General features: G+C 48.7%; 2 protein-coding genes across 2 annotated transcripts; both read right to left on the bottom strand.

Moving 5' to 3' along the window:
• Positions 1 to 10,011: 10,011 nt before the first annotated feature.
• HD556DRAFT_1417279 (P-loop containing nucleoside triphosphate hydrolase protein) lies at positions 10,012 to 11,164 on the bottom strand. The gene is made up of 7 exons (XM_041304363.1): positions 11,003 to 11,164; positions 10,915 to 10,947; positions 10,692 to 10,864; positions 10,563 to 10,645; positions 10,296 to 10,505; positions 10,102 to 10,237; positions 10,012 to 10,052 (listed from the first exon to the last, which is right to left on the bottom strand). Exons 1-6 carry the CDS (start codon positions 11,153 to 11,155, stop codon positions 10,227 to 10,229), a joined length of 663 nt encoding a protein of 220 aa, XP_041153542.1. The 5' UTR covers positions 11,156 to 11,164; the 3' UTR covers positions 10,012 to 10,052; positions 10,102 to 10,226.
• A 2,548-nt stretch (positions 11,165 to 13,712) lies between these two features.
• HD556DRAFT_1067610 (Alpha/Beta hydrolase protein) lies at positions 13,713 to 16,220 on the bottom strand. Its single transcript, XM_041296054.1, has 5 exons — positions 15,739 to 16,220; positions 15,507 to 15,686; positions 15,354 to 15,455; positions 15,210 to 15,298; positions 13,713 to 15,156 (listed from the first exon to the last, which is right to left on the bottom strand). The coding sequence occupies exons 1-5, from the start codon at positions 15,936 to 15,938 to the stop codon at positions 13,817 to 13,819; spliced, it is 1,911 nt and encodes a 636-aa protein (XP_041153541.1). The 5' UTR covers positions 15,939 to 16,220; the 3' UTR covers positions 13,713 to 13,816.
• Between the last annotated feature and the right edge of the window lie 427 nt (positions 16,221 to 16,647).

Below are 16,647 nucleotides of genomic sequence, written 5' to 3'. Positions count from 1 at the left end.
GTAGTTTCATTTATCCATACACACCGCATCCATGAACTCATCATTCGCAAGTTTACATCTACGCAACAATACCCCAACACCTGTAACTACTCCCACCTCACGTCGGATCAAGACACGTGCTATATAGCTTTTCTTTCTGTTTTCTTCTTTCAGTACTACATCTGCGCAATGCACATGTTTGAGATTGTTTGCCTAGTATTTACATGTGTATGTATTGCACATGGTCTGTGCACATATGTACTATGCAGTGTATTAATTCCCGTGTATTAACTCCCACGCTGATCAGGGTACACCGTACACTGCAGTCTGTGATGATCACCTTTCACTCCCAACCGATCTTTCCTGCTCAGCAAGATTTAAGTATACATCGTGTTAGTTTTCATACTTGCGTCCTCCTCGCGGAGATCCCCACCCACATTCAAGAACCGGACACCATGATCTGGCCGATACAGTAGGAAGAAGTTGGGATGTTATGAAGAGCTGCTAAACGAAATGTACGTGTATCAGTACTCCAGTTTTCAGTCTTAATCATTATGTATTGCTATTAACTATTGTGTTTAGACCCTGCAGTGCCAAGGTGATTCTGTACCATTGTGCACAGCGGTGTTTTTCTGGGGTTCCCAGGATGAAGGTATATATGTTATGTATGGGTAAGTCTCTCGTTACATCTCCAGCACTACTACTACTAACATGAACCGTCGTCGACAGAATGCTAAAATCCCCCAGGTTGAAGCTGCTCCTGTGCCTGTGCCTGCACCTGTCTCTCCTGCTCTTGTCGCTCCCACACCTATCATTCCTGCTCCTACTCATGTTGCTCCTGCTCCTACTCCTGTTGCTCCCGCTCCCATGCCTAACGCTCCTGCTCCCACTGCTGCAACTACCACTGCAGCTGCTGCGATTACTACTGCGCTTCACCGCCCTAGGAGACAACGACAGCTGCCTCAGAGATATAGGCAGGATGATGCAGCTGCCCATCCGGATGATGGCGAGTGGATTGACATCAACAATGTTGGCAGCAGTGAAGACGACGACAACCCACCTCAAGTTGTAGCCACCACGCACACACAGAGCCCGAGCCCACTACAGACGACAACTCGGACGACAACCAGCACTCTCCACACCAATCCTTTTGCTACGAGAAAAAGAGGCCTCAAGACTACTTCCGATATCCAGTTCTTCTTTAGGAAGAACTCAGACACCGGCGAGTGCATTTGTGTACTATGCGAGTGAGTAACATGTCTGGGAGTCTCTTCTACTCTTCTCACCCCTTTACCAGGGATTCAAATAAGATAGACTCATCCTATCCCCTCACCATCTACGGTCTGTCCACGAGCAATACCCCTCTCCGTTCACACATTCATAAAGTTCATATCGACCTTTACCTCGAGGAATCCGAGAAGCAGCAATGGCCAATTGGCATCCATCCTGTAAGTGACCGCCTTAATGAAGGCTGGACCTTCAGTGAGATGCGGAAACAACTCCAAAATCCCACTTGCACGATCGAGACACTTGGCCCTCCCCCCAATCCCAAACGTGGCGGTTCAAGGCCCGGTGTTGGGAAGTCAGCATCTTTGGATTATCACTTATCAGACTTCTCTATCGAGGAGATGCATCGACAGATCATGAAGTTTATTGTAGCTGACGACCAAGTAAGTACTGTTCATTTTTTATGTGTTCTCGCTAACCATCATCTCTAGGCAATCAGTGTCGTTGAATGTCCAGAGTTTCGTCGACTGCTCTGCCTCTTGCGGCAGGACCTAAAGGATTCTGATATCCCCCATCGTTCAAAGCTTTGGCAACTAATCATCGATGCATGGGATGAATACTTTGCAGCCATCAAACTTGACCTCGCTGTGAGTGTTTAACTATCTATTGCATACAGTATCTTCATATCTTGCAGACCGCCCAAGGACGAATTTCGTTCACATCCGATATTTGGTCCGATTCTAAGCTCCGTCCCTTCCTTGCTGTAACCGCATATTGGATTGCGAAAGAACGCGAAGCCACACTTGTTTTGAAGGCTGCTCTAATAGCCTTTCATCACATTCCTGGTAGCCATACAGGAAAGGCACTCGCTTCAAAAATATTGGAGCTCATTGATCGCACTGAAGTGAAACATAATGTTAGTATTTCATTGTACTCTGTTGCATGCTCTGACTTTGTCTAGATTGGACACTTCACCCTGGACAATGCCAGTAATAACCGGACCGCAATGGACGAGCTCTCGCAGCTGTTACAAAATGATGGGATCAAATTTGATGCTCTTGATCGCCGAATCCCATGTTTTCCGCATATAGTGAACATATGCGTCCAACATATCCTCGACGAACATTCTAAGGTAGATTTCTCACATTTGGCTGACACTTTTGTAGCTGGCCCTTACACTTTCAAGAAAGTCGAGTACGTCAAGGCTCTGCAAAGTGATGTTATCACTCGGGCCAGAGATGTTGTCCGCGTGATCCGCTCATCAGGCCAGCGTCGTGACAGTTTTCGAGCTGCCATTACTTCTGGCAATGCAGAGGGATGGTTCGTAAACGACAATGGCGAGCGTATGGCCCTGCCGATAGTCGAATTGCTATGTGACGAGCCCACTCGTTGGGATTCGACATACATCATGTTCAATCGTTTGAGGATCCTACGGCAGGTAAGTCTCATATCATTAGACTCTTCACACAGCTTAACTCTTGCCCAGGCCATCGACCATTGGATTGATCTCCCTGCTCAACGCAGCATAGCTCGCTATAAATTGAGCCCTATGGATTGGCAAGTCCTTCAGGATCTTGAGGTTATTCTAGAAGTATGTTTTCATATGTCCAAAACTTCTAACGTTGTAGAAACAACTATACTGAGAGGAACTATACGAAGATGGCTCCAGACTGATATATTTGTGTTGTGGTCTTTGCACTGCCTAGTCTGCTATACTTGCCTGACAAGTGCGTTCGACCCAGGGGTCTGCGGTCTGGTAATAGTCTTGGGGGTAAGTGAGTGATGTGGGGTCAATAGTCCGAGCGCGGGAAACAATGTCCAAAGGTATAATTACGATGCCCGATGCAAAAGCGTCGGGTCCGATGTTTTCGGGGTTTCGGGTGATCGGGTTTGGGTTTGGGGTGTCGGAAACTAATAGTAACGCTATAGCGAGCGTCGGAAAAGCGAGTGGTATGCGTGATGACAACGATGATTGATACGGATAATGAAAGAGCGATGATATTCGCAATATCAACTAAGAACTACGAAATATCGGGTTTGACCACTAAGCATCGGGGAACTGCTCCCCTCTACTTGGATAATGAATAATGCTTGAGGTCAGTCCAATATATATGTAAGTACGTAGAAATGCAGAACCCGTAGGCGAAAGTAGCGGCGGAGTATTTCGGATCCGAAGTACATGTAAATAAACATGAGGCGCTGCGGACTATGGGAAAACATGTAATAGCACTGGCTACGACGTGAGTAATGTGCGAAATAATGAACTACACACCTAGTGGGGCTAGCAAGACGGGACGGGACACGGATAGGACAAGTGCGCGGGAAAACATCGGGTCCGATGCGGCCTAAACGTCAGGTTGGCGGGTTAGCGTCGGATAACATCGGGAAGTGATTAGCATGTGACGGGTATTTGACATGTACTGTAAAATAGCTCGATACGAGCCCAGCGCCAGCTCGTGTCCTACAACGTATTCACTATTCTACATTAGGCACCGCACCACGCCCAACAATGCATGTCTGGCGAAACCAGTCCTCTTCTGAGTAGCACTGTTCCAGCCTTCGAAGGGTTGATTCAAAGGTGGAAGCTTGTGGGAGACCTTGTCCCACATTGCGCACCTTTTGTCGCTATAGGTTTAACGTGGGCAGCCAAGTACGATGACCGGATGAGCCTAACAGGAGCATATGCTGTTGCAATGTGTGAGTCTTTTCGATGCTTCGATAAGGATAAATTCTCATCGTTGTGTATAGTCGTTGACCCCACAAGACGTCTGTCATGGATAAATGAACATTGGTCAGTGCCGCAAATTACACAGGTGAAAAACTATATTCTCCAACTGGTACGTCTGCCAGATAATAATAACAGCCAAACTTTGGATTGATATGTCCCACAGATGCGGAGCAAGAGAACAACAGATGTCTCCGCGCAATCCGATGAATCGACTCGTCAGCCACGCCCTGCAACTCTAGGCTCGACGATTTATGGACTTCCTGAGTTGGACTTACTGCCGCGTCACCAGGGCGGCCCTCAATCAGTCGAAGACGAGTTCAATGCTTATGGCACAGGTGTTCTTAGTCCCAGAGGGACAGATCTTCTATCTTTTTGGACAGTAAGAGTCTATTACAGGATTTGTTGATGATGAGGTACTGATGGTGGACTAGGTTTCGAAATCAATCTTTCCAACACTCTATAAAATCGCCATGGACTTTCTCCCGATCCAAGCCTCTGCCGTTCCGTGCGAGCGCATATTTTCCTCCAGCAGTGATACATTCACCAAGAAACGCAATCGCATTAGTCCTTACTTGATGGGGGCCTTACAAATGACCAAGTTCGCACTGAAAAAGAGCGACTCCACTTCACGAAGGGCTGGTCAGCATCCCAAAAGGATATGGAGTATGACTTGATGTGTGTCGTGGGCTCAGCGAGCCATGAAGATCTCTTGGCATCTGGCTGTGGTGATGTACTGATATCTGCCATCAGCACAACAACTTCTGGCAGTCGCGATTACGAGGCCCTTCTCAGAGTCATTGCAGAGGACGAATGCGATGATGTTCCAGATGATATCACAACAACATCTACATGTGTCTCTTAATTTTTTTCTTTACTGCTACCTTTTCTATTTCTATGTTCTTGCTCATACTGCTGCTACTACTTTTGTCATTAATGACCTTGACTATCATTGATTTTTCTTTTTGACGGATGTCTCACCCTAACTAATATCTGAACTAGGCATCAGCACTGACTGCGACAATGGCTTTATGCCATGGTCATTGCCCACCATTCATGGTATGTGAGTGCTTTGATCTTCCTTCAAGCTCGGCCCACTGATCGAAGTTCGCAGGGAGTGAGTGTGTTGATCCTCGTTTGAGCAACAACCATGCTGATCCAAGTCGTTGCCCACCGTTCGCAGCCAGTGAGTGTGTCGATCCTCGTTCAACAACAGCCATGCTGATCCAAGTTGTTGCCCACCGTTCGCAGCATGTGAGTGTGTCGATCCTCGTTCGACAACAGCCATGCTGATCCAAGTTGTTGCCCACCGTTCGCAGCATGTGAGTGTGTCGATCCTCGTTCGAGCAACAGCCATGCTGATCCAAGTCGTTGCCCACCGTTCGCAGCATGTGAATGTGTCGATCCTCGTTCGACAACAGCCATGCTGATCCAAGTCGTTGCCCACTGTTTGCAGCCAGTAAGTGTGTCGATCCTCGTTCGACAACAGCCATGCTGATCCAAGTCGTTGCCCACCGTTCACAGCATGTGAGTGTGTCGATCCTCGTTCGACTAGCAGTCTCCTTGAGGAAGGAACATCTGCGCGATCTACGACGACATCGATTATCATTCGAGCTCGGACCACGCTGATCCAAGCTCGTTGCTTACCGTTCACAGAGTGAGTCCGTCATTTCTCGTTCAAGTTCGGACCATGCTGATCTCAAGTCATTGCCCACCGTTCGATCATCGCCGATAACGACACTTGTTCACATTTCGATCAAGAAGACTATTCTATTCACAAACGTTCACAACCCATACCTCTCTTCAATCTCAACACTAATCCCTGCCCCCGCGACCGCGACCTAGAAGTCGCCTCAGGTAACGTCCCCACCTGGATCTCCGAGTTGTCTGAACGGTCCTTTCCCCTCCTCCTTGGATTTCAACAGCTCTCTCGACTCCACGCTGCCTTTCAATGGGTCTCTCCATGTTTTGCGCTGATGTGCGCTGCTCTCGCAACCTTCTTGCGCAAGTCGCAGTACTGTATAACTAGTGATTTATTTTAGTTTTTGATTAAACATTATCAGTAATTACTTACTTTGTCTTGCGGACCCATTGATATCAATAAAGTTATTGTAAAATGTAGAGTGCGTTTGAGTGCGTTTGTGAATTGATGTGATCGACAATCTGCTCTGAGTTCTCGTCGCGGTTCTCGATGACTGGAGTCCTAAATTATCAATCTATTTTTGGCTTATGTAATTTTAGAATATATTATTAATAGAGTTGGTTTTAAGCCCTTAAGTCGACTTAGCTGTAACTACTCGAGCCGGGCCGAACCATAATTACACAAGCCGTAACCACTTGTCAACTCAGCTATTTTTAGCTCGGGCCGCAGCTAGAACCGGCAACAAGCCAGAACCGCGGCAACACTACCCGCTGTCAAGCAGCAGTGAGGGATGGCGATCATGAGCATGGGTAGAAGGCTAGAAACCATCAAGGCACTTACATACTGTCAACAGGCGAGCAGCAGCGAGGGATGGCAATCATGAGCATGGGTCGAAGACTAGAAATCATCAAGGCACTTACGTACTGTCAACAGGCGAGCAGCAGCCAGGGATGGCAATCATGAGCATGGATCGAGGACTAGACACAATCAAGGCACTTACCAACTGTCAACAGGCGAGCAGCAGTGAGGGATGACGACCATGAGCATGGGTCGAAGACTAGAAATCATCAAGGCACTTACCCCCTGTTGCCAGGTGAGCAGCAGCAAGGGATGGTGATCATAAGCATGGGTCGAGGACTAGAAACCATAGAGCACTTACGGACTATCAACATGCGAGCAGCAGCAATGGATGAGAATTATGAGCATGTGTCGAGGACTAGAAACCATCAAGGCACTTACGGACTGTCAACAGGCGAGCAGCAGCGAGGGATGGTGATCATGAGCATGGACCGAGGACTAAACACCATCAAGGCACTTACATACTGTCAACAGGTGAGGGATGGCAATCATGAGCATGGACCGAGGACTAAACACCATCGAGGCACTTATGTTCTGTCAACAGGCGAATAGCAGCAAGGTATGGGGATCATGAGCATGGTAGAGCACTAGAAAATATCAAGGCACTTACGTACTGTCAACAGGCGAGCAGCAGCGAAGGACGAGGATCATGAGCATGGGTTAAGGACTACAAACCAACCATACAAGCACTTACATACTGTCAACAGGCGAGTAGCAGTGACAGATGGCGATCATAAGCATGGGTCGAGAACTGGAAACCATCCAGGTACTTACGTCCTGTCAACAGGCAAGCAGCAGCGAGGGATGGGGATCATGAGCATGGACCGAGGACCAAGGACTAGAAACCATAGAGCACTTACCCCCTGTCAACAGGCGAGCAGCAGCAAGGGATGGGGATTATGAGCATGGGTCGAGGACTAAACACCACCGAGGCACTTACGTCCTGTCAACAGGCAAGCAGCAGCGAGGGATGGCGATCATGAGCATGGACTGAGTACTAGAAACCATCGAGGCACTTGCCAGCTGTGAACAGGCAAGCAGCAGCGAGGGAGGGGATCATGAGCATGGGTCGAGGACTAGAAACAATCGAACCACTTACATACTGTCAACAGGCGAGCAGCAGCAAGGGATGGGGATTATGAGCATGGGTCGAGGATTAAAAACCATCAAGACACTTACCAACTGTCAACAGGCGAGCAGCAGCAAGGGATGGGGATCATGAGCATGGACCGAGGACTAGAAACCATCAAGGCACTTACGTCCTATCAACAGGCGAGCAGCAGTGAGGGGATGGCAATCATGAGCATGGGTCGAGGACTAGAAACCATCGAGGAACTTACGGACTGTCAACAGGCGAGCAGCAGCCAGGGATGGCGATCATGAGCATGAGTCGAGGACTAGAAACCATCAAGGAGCTTACATCCTGTCAACATGCGCGCAGCAGCGAGGATGGGGATTATGAGCATGGTCGAGGACTAGACACAATCAAGGCACTTACCAACTGTCAACAGGCGAGCAGCAGCGTGGGACGGGGATCGTGAGTATGGGTCGAGGACTAGAAAATATCAAGGCACTGACTCGCTGTCAACAGGCGAGCAGCAGCAAGGATGGAGATCATGAGCATGGATCGAGGACTAGAAACCATCGAGGAACTTACACACTGTCAACAGGCAAGCAGCAGCGAGGGATGGCGATCATGAGCATGGACCAAGGACTAAACACCATCGAAGCACTTACCCCCTGTCAACATGCAAGCAGCAGCGAGGATGGGGATCATGAGCATTGGTCAAGGACTAGAATTCATCAAAGCACTTACCGACTGGAAACAGGCGAGCAGCAGCGTGGGACGGGGATCATGAGTATGGGTCAAGGACTAGAAAATATCAAGGCACTGACTCGCTGTCAACAGGCGAGCAGCAGCGAGGATTAGGGATCCGCATGGGTAAACCCGCGGGTGTCTCGAGGCCAACCCGTACCCATATGCGCCACGGGTATGTACCTGTACCCGCCACGGGTATGTACCCATAGACACGGGTACGGGTGCAGGTGCGGGTGTGTACCCATGGCGGGTGTACCCTCCCCCACCTGATCCCAGCAGCCACCAGTGCTTAGCGCACATGCCTGGCGCACATCAGCGAATGCTGACGTGGCTCAGACATATGCGGAGGACACTGGAGAGCGCCAGAAGAGTGGAAGGAGGGACGAGACAGGAAGAACGAGATGGAGGGTAGGATGCAGTGTACGGCGCGAGTGGTAGTAGTAGGGCATGAGTGGTGGTAGTAGGGCGCGAGTGGTGGTAGTAGCACACTGTAAAGTTAAAGATAGTAGTAAACAAGAAAAAAACAACATGCGCACCTGGAACAAGCAGCGAACGACTGAGAGCAATGAGCAACGAGATGGGAAGAATGAGAGGGTGCGAGTGGTGGTATGCACAAGAGTAATCATAAGTTACTAAAAATGATCAGTTAGCGTGATGAAGTAGCATAAAAACACGCACCTTTGCAGCCCTAATACCACTAACTCCCCATCTAGAGTCGACTCTACATGCGCCGCGTGCGCGCGCTGTGAATGTATCCAAGCATAGAATGGCTACACTGCGACTGTGACGGGTACATCACGGGTACGGGTATTTGTGCGGGTCACAAAATCCTGACCCATACCCGTACCCGGCAGTACCCGTACCCGTGACCCGCTGCGGGTTACCCATACCCATGCAGTTCCCTAGCGAGGATGGGGATTATGAGCATGGTCGAGGACTAGAAACCATCAAGGCACTTATGTCCTGTCAACAGGCGAGTAGCAGCGTGGGACGGGGATCATGAGTATGGGTCGAAGACTAGAAAATATCAAGGCACTGACTCGCTGTCAACAGGCAAGCAGCAGTGAGGATGGGGATCATGAGCATCGGTCGAGGACTAGAAACCATCAAGGCACTTACGTCCTGTCAACAGGCGAGCGGCAGCAAGGGATGTGGATCATTAGCATGGTAGAGCACTAGAAACCATCGAGGAACTTACGGACTGTCAACAGGCAAGCAGCAGTGAGGAATAGCGATCATGAGCATGGGTCGAGGACTAGACACAATCAAGGCACTTACGTACTGTCAACAGGCGAGCAGCAGCGAGGATGGGGATCATGAGCATGGGTCAAGGACTAGAAACTATCAAAGCACTTACATACTATCAACATGCGAGCAGCAGCAATGGATGAGAATCATGAGCATGTGTCAAGGACTAGAAACCATCAAAGCACTTACGATCTGTCAACAGGCGAACAGCAGCGATGGACAGGGATCATGAGCATGGGTCGAGGACTAGAAACAATCGAGGCACTTACATGCTGTCAACAGTCGAGCAGCAGTAAGGCATCAGTGTTGTCCCTGCATAACTTCGTAAGCCACAATCTTACCAGCTGTTATCAACAAACAACTACAATCAAGGAAAACATATCAGAATCTCTACAGTTTCAACGCTTTGATACTTACCATCCGTGAGTACCATTACCAGGGAATCGTCAGATTGAATCAATCTTTGTCTTACTTTGATATGTGGAAACCACTTAGCAATGTCATACTGATAGCGTTCATCATTGATTTGCTTTTCTGCACGATCCACGAGCGTTCTAGATGATGTTGAAACAAAAATATGTGACTTGCAAATTTGAGACTCACGTGGTGGGGCACTTGATGCAAAGCTCCAGGTTTGATTTTTGTGTCGACACCAAGCACAACCGCAACTCTTCATCGTCTAGTGTGAAAGTGGTGTGTTCCAGTAGAATGTTGCAGTTTGTATCCGTTTAGTTCATTTCTAGCACGGTTGCTAATGTCAACTTTGACATGGGACAAATCAAAACTGAACCACTTACTCTGCAAGCGTACATGGGACTTGGGACGCGCACGGTTTTCGGGGTTGCACAACTGATCCAAAACTCCTGTCTTAGTAAATAGTTCCTCTACGCCCTCGGCAATCCTCTTTGAGCGGTCTTTGGCCGATACCCCTTGTAGCTCCTTCTTGATTTCCCCATATGCGACGGGACGCAGAGCTTCGAATTTGGTGAACACCACGATGACAGGAACTGAAGATCGATCATTTAATCCGAGCACGGCAACTGATGATGAAGTTGCAAGCTCACCGTGCCCGGTGTCGCACTCCCGGAAGAACTTCTCTTCTGACCACTGGAATGTTCGACAATGGTCGTCCATCGGAATGCAATACCTGATGGCAATCAAAAAGCGCGGATCGTTGGAAGGGGGCTGCTTACCAGATAGCGTGAATTCGGTCCTCTATTTTCATTGCATGTGCGCGTTCTGCAATAAATTCCTTCATGCTCTCGAATTCTTCTTCAGATCCCGCTTCGAACCCACATGAGTCGTGAAAGACAAAAGTAGGATTGCTCTGGAAGACCATCTCGTTTGCGATGTTGTGACTTCCACGCTGAGCGTCCGTCAGAGCATGTATGCCCATAGGGAAAATCATGCACACACCTTAATCGATGATTTGACGATGGCAGTATTGATCTACTCGCAACTGATCAGCGATGGACGCGTGCATGGCATAGATCATCACCCGCACCTTGTTTCCTTTGGTATCGTAAATTTCTGGTTGATCCGTGGTGTTGCAAACCTTCTGAAGGATGGTCGTTTTGCCTGCGTTTGCTCTCCCCACGATCAGAACTCGAAAGCGCCTAATCATCCTTCTGAGTTCCTGGGCTTCGATGGTTGCCATTGGGAGATCTTGATGTGTGTCCTGAGGGTAGAGATAATTTGGTTTATCGTGAAAGCTGTACTGCGGTACAGAACGAGGTCGTGGCGAGATATGGCAGCGAACGAACACGAAGCAAGGGTTCTTATGGCTTGTGGCACAACAGCTATACACGGCGTCTATATCTTATCTATCTCCCTGCCAATCAGGCAACTGATTATAGCCTCGCACAGATATGAACTTGCACCTGTTCAGTCGTTCGGTCGTTCGTACGATAAAGCACAAGGATTACACAAAGAATGATACCGAATAATGAGATCATCGATACAGATATGAACTATAATGAGTGATCAGAATACGACGGAAATGACAGGATTTCGCTCTTTCCTACCGTCTAACTGAGAGCAGTGATATCGGAAATCTAAGCTCAATCCTCCGAGGTCTTCCAGACGATCGATCCTTGAAACGTCTGAGAGAAAACAAGAGCATGTCAGGATGTGAGACACCCTCTGCAATGGGTGACATCCCATAATGCTCGACAATGTCTGCACATTTTGAGTTTTCCCCGGACGATGTTGGCCTGAGCATGAAATAAGGGGCGGCGGAGCAGTAGATGCCGTGCGTGTTGGCTGAACCCGAATGTCGACCACGCTCGTTGGAAAGGCCGATGTAGCGGGCCGCGGGAGCTTGTGTATTCACATATGACTCGGGGCAGGTGTGGTACACGCCCGCAGATGAGTGCGACTGTCCATCATACTTCATAAAATGGCGCATATATTGTCAAGTATCAAAGAAGACGTACCGGTCAACATACATAGATTCTCATGGATGGCGTGCATCTCACTGGATTATGACAGAATGCGTCCCAATAACCCTTGAATATTCACAATGAACAAACTTCTTGCAGCCTCAAGAATCGCAATATGCTCCATCGTCTGACTCAACCCTCCTCCGACTCTTCTTGCATTGCTGGTGCCTATTCTGATGAATAATGTCGTACAAGCTGATTCCTTCTCGGTTCTTGGCGAGCTCTGGTGTCTTTCGACGGTATTGAGATCACATAGAGATCATATAGCGTCAACCGTCGTGATATAAGGCAATGAAGTACATGGCCCTGCGCTTGGAACGTACAAAATTACATGCCTTGGCAAGGATACGATCAGTACAAGAACTCGCAGTATGAGCCAAGACTCACTAGTTTGAACGGTATGCGTGATTGTATGCCTCGCATCCAGCCATTTCGAAAAACGTCGACAGCATTGCGAGACATAACGTTGAATGCCGGCGCCCAACCATGAAGCTCGATAATTATCTTGCGTATCCTTCTCTGAAGCTGAATGTAGAAGGTAGAGCTTGACAGTGGTAATGTGATCCCCTCAATCGAAGGCGAACTACAGTGGGAATTTGAGCCGTGTGACTGCTTCTGTGCTGAGTCCGGTGTCTTCGTCGTCTAGACTGGCTGTTTGCGTCTGTGAGACAAACGTAAGGGAGTGACGACGGTTATTACGCTTCACGTGCGGATAAACATCCTCCTTAAGGACACACTCGTCCGCATCTTGGCATCGCCGTCACTAGGGTCTGATAGTATCATAGTAGTGAATCTGGGGACGGAGATCGTCGTAGAATCGCATGTTGATAAGGTGAAATGGAAGGGCGGACATCTGTCGCCGTGCCGGGAACCTCTCCAGAGGCGTCGTAACCTGCAAAATGGGGTTTCCTGTAGGGATAAATTGAAATCATAAGTCATCGTAGTAAAAAGCACAAGCAAAATAAGACAAACCTTTATACCAGGATCACGATCCTGTTCATCCTGCTGGACATGTTGTGGCTCCCGATCCAGAGACCTACGAATATCTGACGCGCTACCGTAAGTAGAACAACCCCAGGAAGCAGCAGAGCTGGCCATACTAGTATGCGTTCTTTTCCATGTCCCCTTCGTATCAGGACCTTGAAACTCTGCATGCCGTCTCCACGTTCCATAAAGTAATTGGTGCAGCTAGCTCTTCCATAATCTCTCGCAATCGCAGTGGTATTTTTTGGTGTCACTGAATCTGTAAAGGAGTGTGAAATCTTAGGCATGGTGTCTCGAGGAAGGCATGTCTTGCTGACACGAAACGCTGACACAACGCAGGTCACAGATATGTTTAAATGTGCAACATGCGCTCTGCTTGCATTTCGTGCGTTAGAGGACTAATGATAAACGTAATAAACGACTTGGACGAATGACTCAATCCAAACATTAGTCACATGACAGGAAGGAGTACGTTTTCGAATTCATTCGATCGATGAGCACATGTGTCTTGTTCTTATCATCACGATTCATCTCATCTGACCAGGTTTCGCAAATTACACTCATCTGTGATCCCCGTCGGCCACGCTCCATTACTACCAGGTTTGCTGGCTGGGGCTCATTGGCTATTACATCTTTCACATCATGCTACGCTGCTGCGTGTTGGTATGTGATATTAATGCAATAATAAAATACATGTGCATTCGTAGATGAGTGTAAACATGAACATGCAATGCGATATGATAAGTGGGCTCGACCGTGTACGAGACCCTTGGTAGAGAAAATGACAACACAAAACGGCCCCAACCCAATAGGTAATCTATTTATCCCCGCAATCCAAATACTGTGCGACATGCGCTTTTGAGGCCCATCACAGTGCGCTGAACTCACGACAATTACCGCGGTAGCCCAGGCCCATTGCTAAGCTCTTGTGCGACCTTTTGCACAAGCGTCATGCCTAAAGGCTTCAGCACCTCCTCCCATATTTTTTGGCGCCGCCTGCCCCCAAAAATACTCGAACTTCGCTCGCCCGTTTCGCCCTCAGGGCCAAAAACGTACACCTTGCCATGAGAATTGTCCCATGGCCGCTCTCCGTGCGCGAATGTGATCCACCGTTCTTGCATCGCATCTCGCACGCGGGCATACATCAACTCGTCAACAACGGGTTGCGCCCACCCGCCGAAACTCGACTCTGAGCCGAAAGAGAGCTTGTCGATATCCATGAAATCAAGCTTGTCCATGGTGCACGTTTTATCGAGAATCTCGCCCATGTCAGCAGCAGTCGATCTTGACGATGGGAGTGATGGAAGCGACTCGTCATCGTCGAAAGCAGTAGGTGAGGACGAAGGTGATAATGGGAGCGGGACGTTGTCAAATAAGTATACTAAATCTGCTGCATGGTGGGGCATCCCTTGTGTAGGACCCTCCTGATCAAATATATACCTCCAGACCTGTCGACCAGTCTTCTGCGCAGCTTGAGCAACACATTCCGTAGGCCACGCTATGCGTGCATCCTCCACGATCTCAAGCAAATGTTCGGTAAGATCTTCTGTGAAAATGTGCGAGCCTATCTCATAAGCATTGAGAAGAGCAGAGGATTTTGTGATAGACTGGCATATCGCACGAATTCGTCGCACGACAGCAGGGGCGACCCAGTGACGCGCAGGCTGAGACCAAAGAGAAGAGTCGCATGCGCAGTCACCGATAAGGAGAGGCTGGAGACCAGGGATGGATGTAGGGGGGACGACGGGCTGACGGCCGCTCATTGGATGCGGGCTTTTTGCCTTGCGAATGGCAAACCGCAGCGGATTCAAACCCTTGTCAAGATGACCTTTGGTATGTTCTTCCGACCCTGAGTGTGGGAACAGGAAATCTTTGAAACCTTTTCTGAAGAATACCCCGTCGTCGACCGCGCGGAAGGGGAGATTGACGTTGATGAGTGCCTCAGGACTTATAGCACGGAGTTGTGCGACGGAAGAGGCATGGAGTGGAGCCAATGCTCTAGACATTTGCCATCCAGCTGAATGTGGTTCTGGAGGATTGTGGTCGATGATTGCGCTTTGAACAATTGCCCGAGCAAACAGGGGGCAAGTCAAGTTGGCATTGGAGTACAGGTGGGCGACGATATCTGCTGCTCCCGAAGAATGTCCGAATAGGGTGACATTGGATGGGTCTCCTCCAAAATCTGCGATGAAACGGTTCACCCATTCCAGAGCATGACGTTGGTCACGCAAGCCTGTGGGATACTCATCAGTCAAAGCGATGTGAAGGACGCAAAAATAGACTAACCATAGTTGCCCACACCTTCGTCGCCTGCTGTTCGGTTATCTTCTACCAACTGCATGTTGGCGGCAACACCAAATACTCCTATGCGAAAGCTAACCATGAATGAATACCACTGCCCTGATACATGCAAGGCGGAAGGAAACGTACTTGATTGTGACCATTATGACCGGTAAACCAATACAAACGCTCTTTCTAACAAGAGCGCCGCCATCGTAGATCCAACTTGAGCCACAGCCACGGTTACTTCCGCTACTCGTATGAGCGTCTATCACACAGCGAAGAGTACGAGACTAGGCTCACCCATGGATCCAAACCATAACCGGTATTTGTGACTCACGGTCATGACCAGCAGGACAGGTGATGTTCAAATTGAGACACTCAAACTCGTCTTGTTTAAAGACTTGTCTTGGGATATCACAGTCGGCAAGACCAATGAGCTCTTCTTCGAGACTTTTTCGGTCAGGCTGTGGGCATATTGGACTGAACGAGCATGTTAGCAGTTGAACAGGCACAACACAAAAAGGAGACATACCCATGGCGGGTTGCATCAACTAAGTGGGGGTATGAAGTGACAAGTTTCGATTGACGGAAACGGGCTGGTACAGTGGCGTATTTGATTCCGCGGAATTGGTGTATGGGTACATCCGGGGTGGATATTGGATGATCGATGCCTTTGAAAGTAGTTCCTAGCACGCTGTGATGTAGGATAGCATGCGAACGATCGAGTATCATAGCGAATTGAGAAAGGGAAGGGAAAGCAAAGAGGGAGTTTTCGTGGTGTAGGGTAAGGGAAGAAGAGATGGAGTAGGTACGCTGTATTTGATCCAGGCATGTCAGCCTCCTTGTATACTGTCATCCAATACTAAATTGGGTCAACGCAGGCAAAAATCCAAGTGTAGCGCTCAGATAGGCAGGTCTGTCGATCGCCACACGTGACGAGCGGGGTAAACCGGAATCAAATCAAAATATATTTCCGACAAGCCCGAGTCACCAAGCCCATTCTCGTCTGGCTTCGAGCCTTCGTAAGTTATGATCCGGTGACCAAGGCAAGTGAACGAGGACTATTAGAAATTCAGAATCTTGCCAAATCAATTGTGCCGTTATGATATAAAGAACTTACACGGCAAAGGTCATGGGGGCCATGACGTATAACATTGGCGGTGCAATCATTGGGCCTGATCGGTTCGAGCTGACCGGAACCACTAGGAATTATGATTATCGGTGCACTGCTTCCAAGCTCTGGGCGTGGCAGAAAAAACCAATTGCAGTTTTGCGGGATTAAAATCGAGACGCATGTTGATGAAGCAAGTATCAAGGATTAGTTGGCCCAAGGCATGTGTCCGATCTGCATCATCGGGTTCAGCAGCACCGTCAAACGCACAGAAGCATTCTCATCAAAAATAGTGGGGTCTCACACTGGCATGATGATCAACAATGTAAT

This window comes from Suillus plorans (genome assembly GCF_016647745.1).
Source record: "Suillus plorans strain S12 chromosome Unknown HD556scaffold_98, whole genome shotgun sequence".
NCBI classification, from domain to species: domain Eukaryota; kingdom Fungi; phylum Basidiomycota; class Agaricomycetes; order Boletales; family Suillaceae; genus Suillus; species Suillus plorans.
Note: the sequence above shows the minus strand (reverse complement) of the source record. Positions and strands in the feature narration are given on the sequence as shown.

Coding starts and splice junctions, on each gene's coding strand:
- HD556DRAFT_1417279 (XM_041304363.1), bottom strand. CDS start 11,155: ATGGCAACCATCGAAGCCCAGGAACTCAGAAGGATGATTAGGCGCTTT. Junction 10,948..11,002: donor ACGATACCAAAGGAAACAAG/GTGCGGGTGATG, acceptor AGTTGCGAGTAG/ATCAATACTGCCATCGTCAA. Junction 10,865..10,914: donor TCGTCAAATCATCGATTAAG/GTGTGTGCATGA, acceptor ACGGACGCTCAG/CGTGGAAGTCACAACATCGC.
- HD556DRAFT_1067610 (XM_041296054.1), bottom strand. CDS start 15,938: ATGATACTCGATCGTTCGCATGCTATCCTACATCACAGCGTGCTAGGA. Junction 15,687..15,738: donor GTTGATGCAACCCGCCATGG/GTATGTCTCCTT, acceptor ATGCTCGTTCAG/TCCAATATGCCCACAGCCTG. Junction 15,157..15,209: donor CGAAGGTGTGGGCAACTATG/GTTAGTCTATTT, acceptor AGTATCCCACAG/GCTTGCGTGACCAACGTCAT.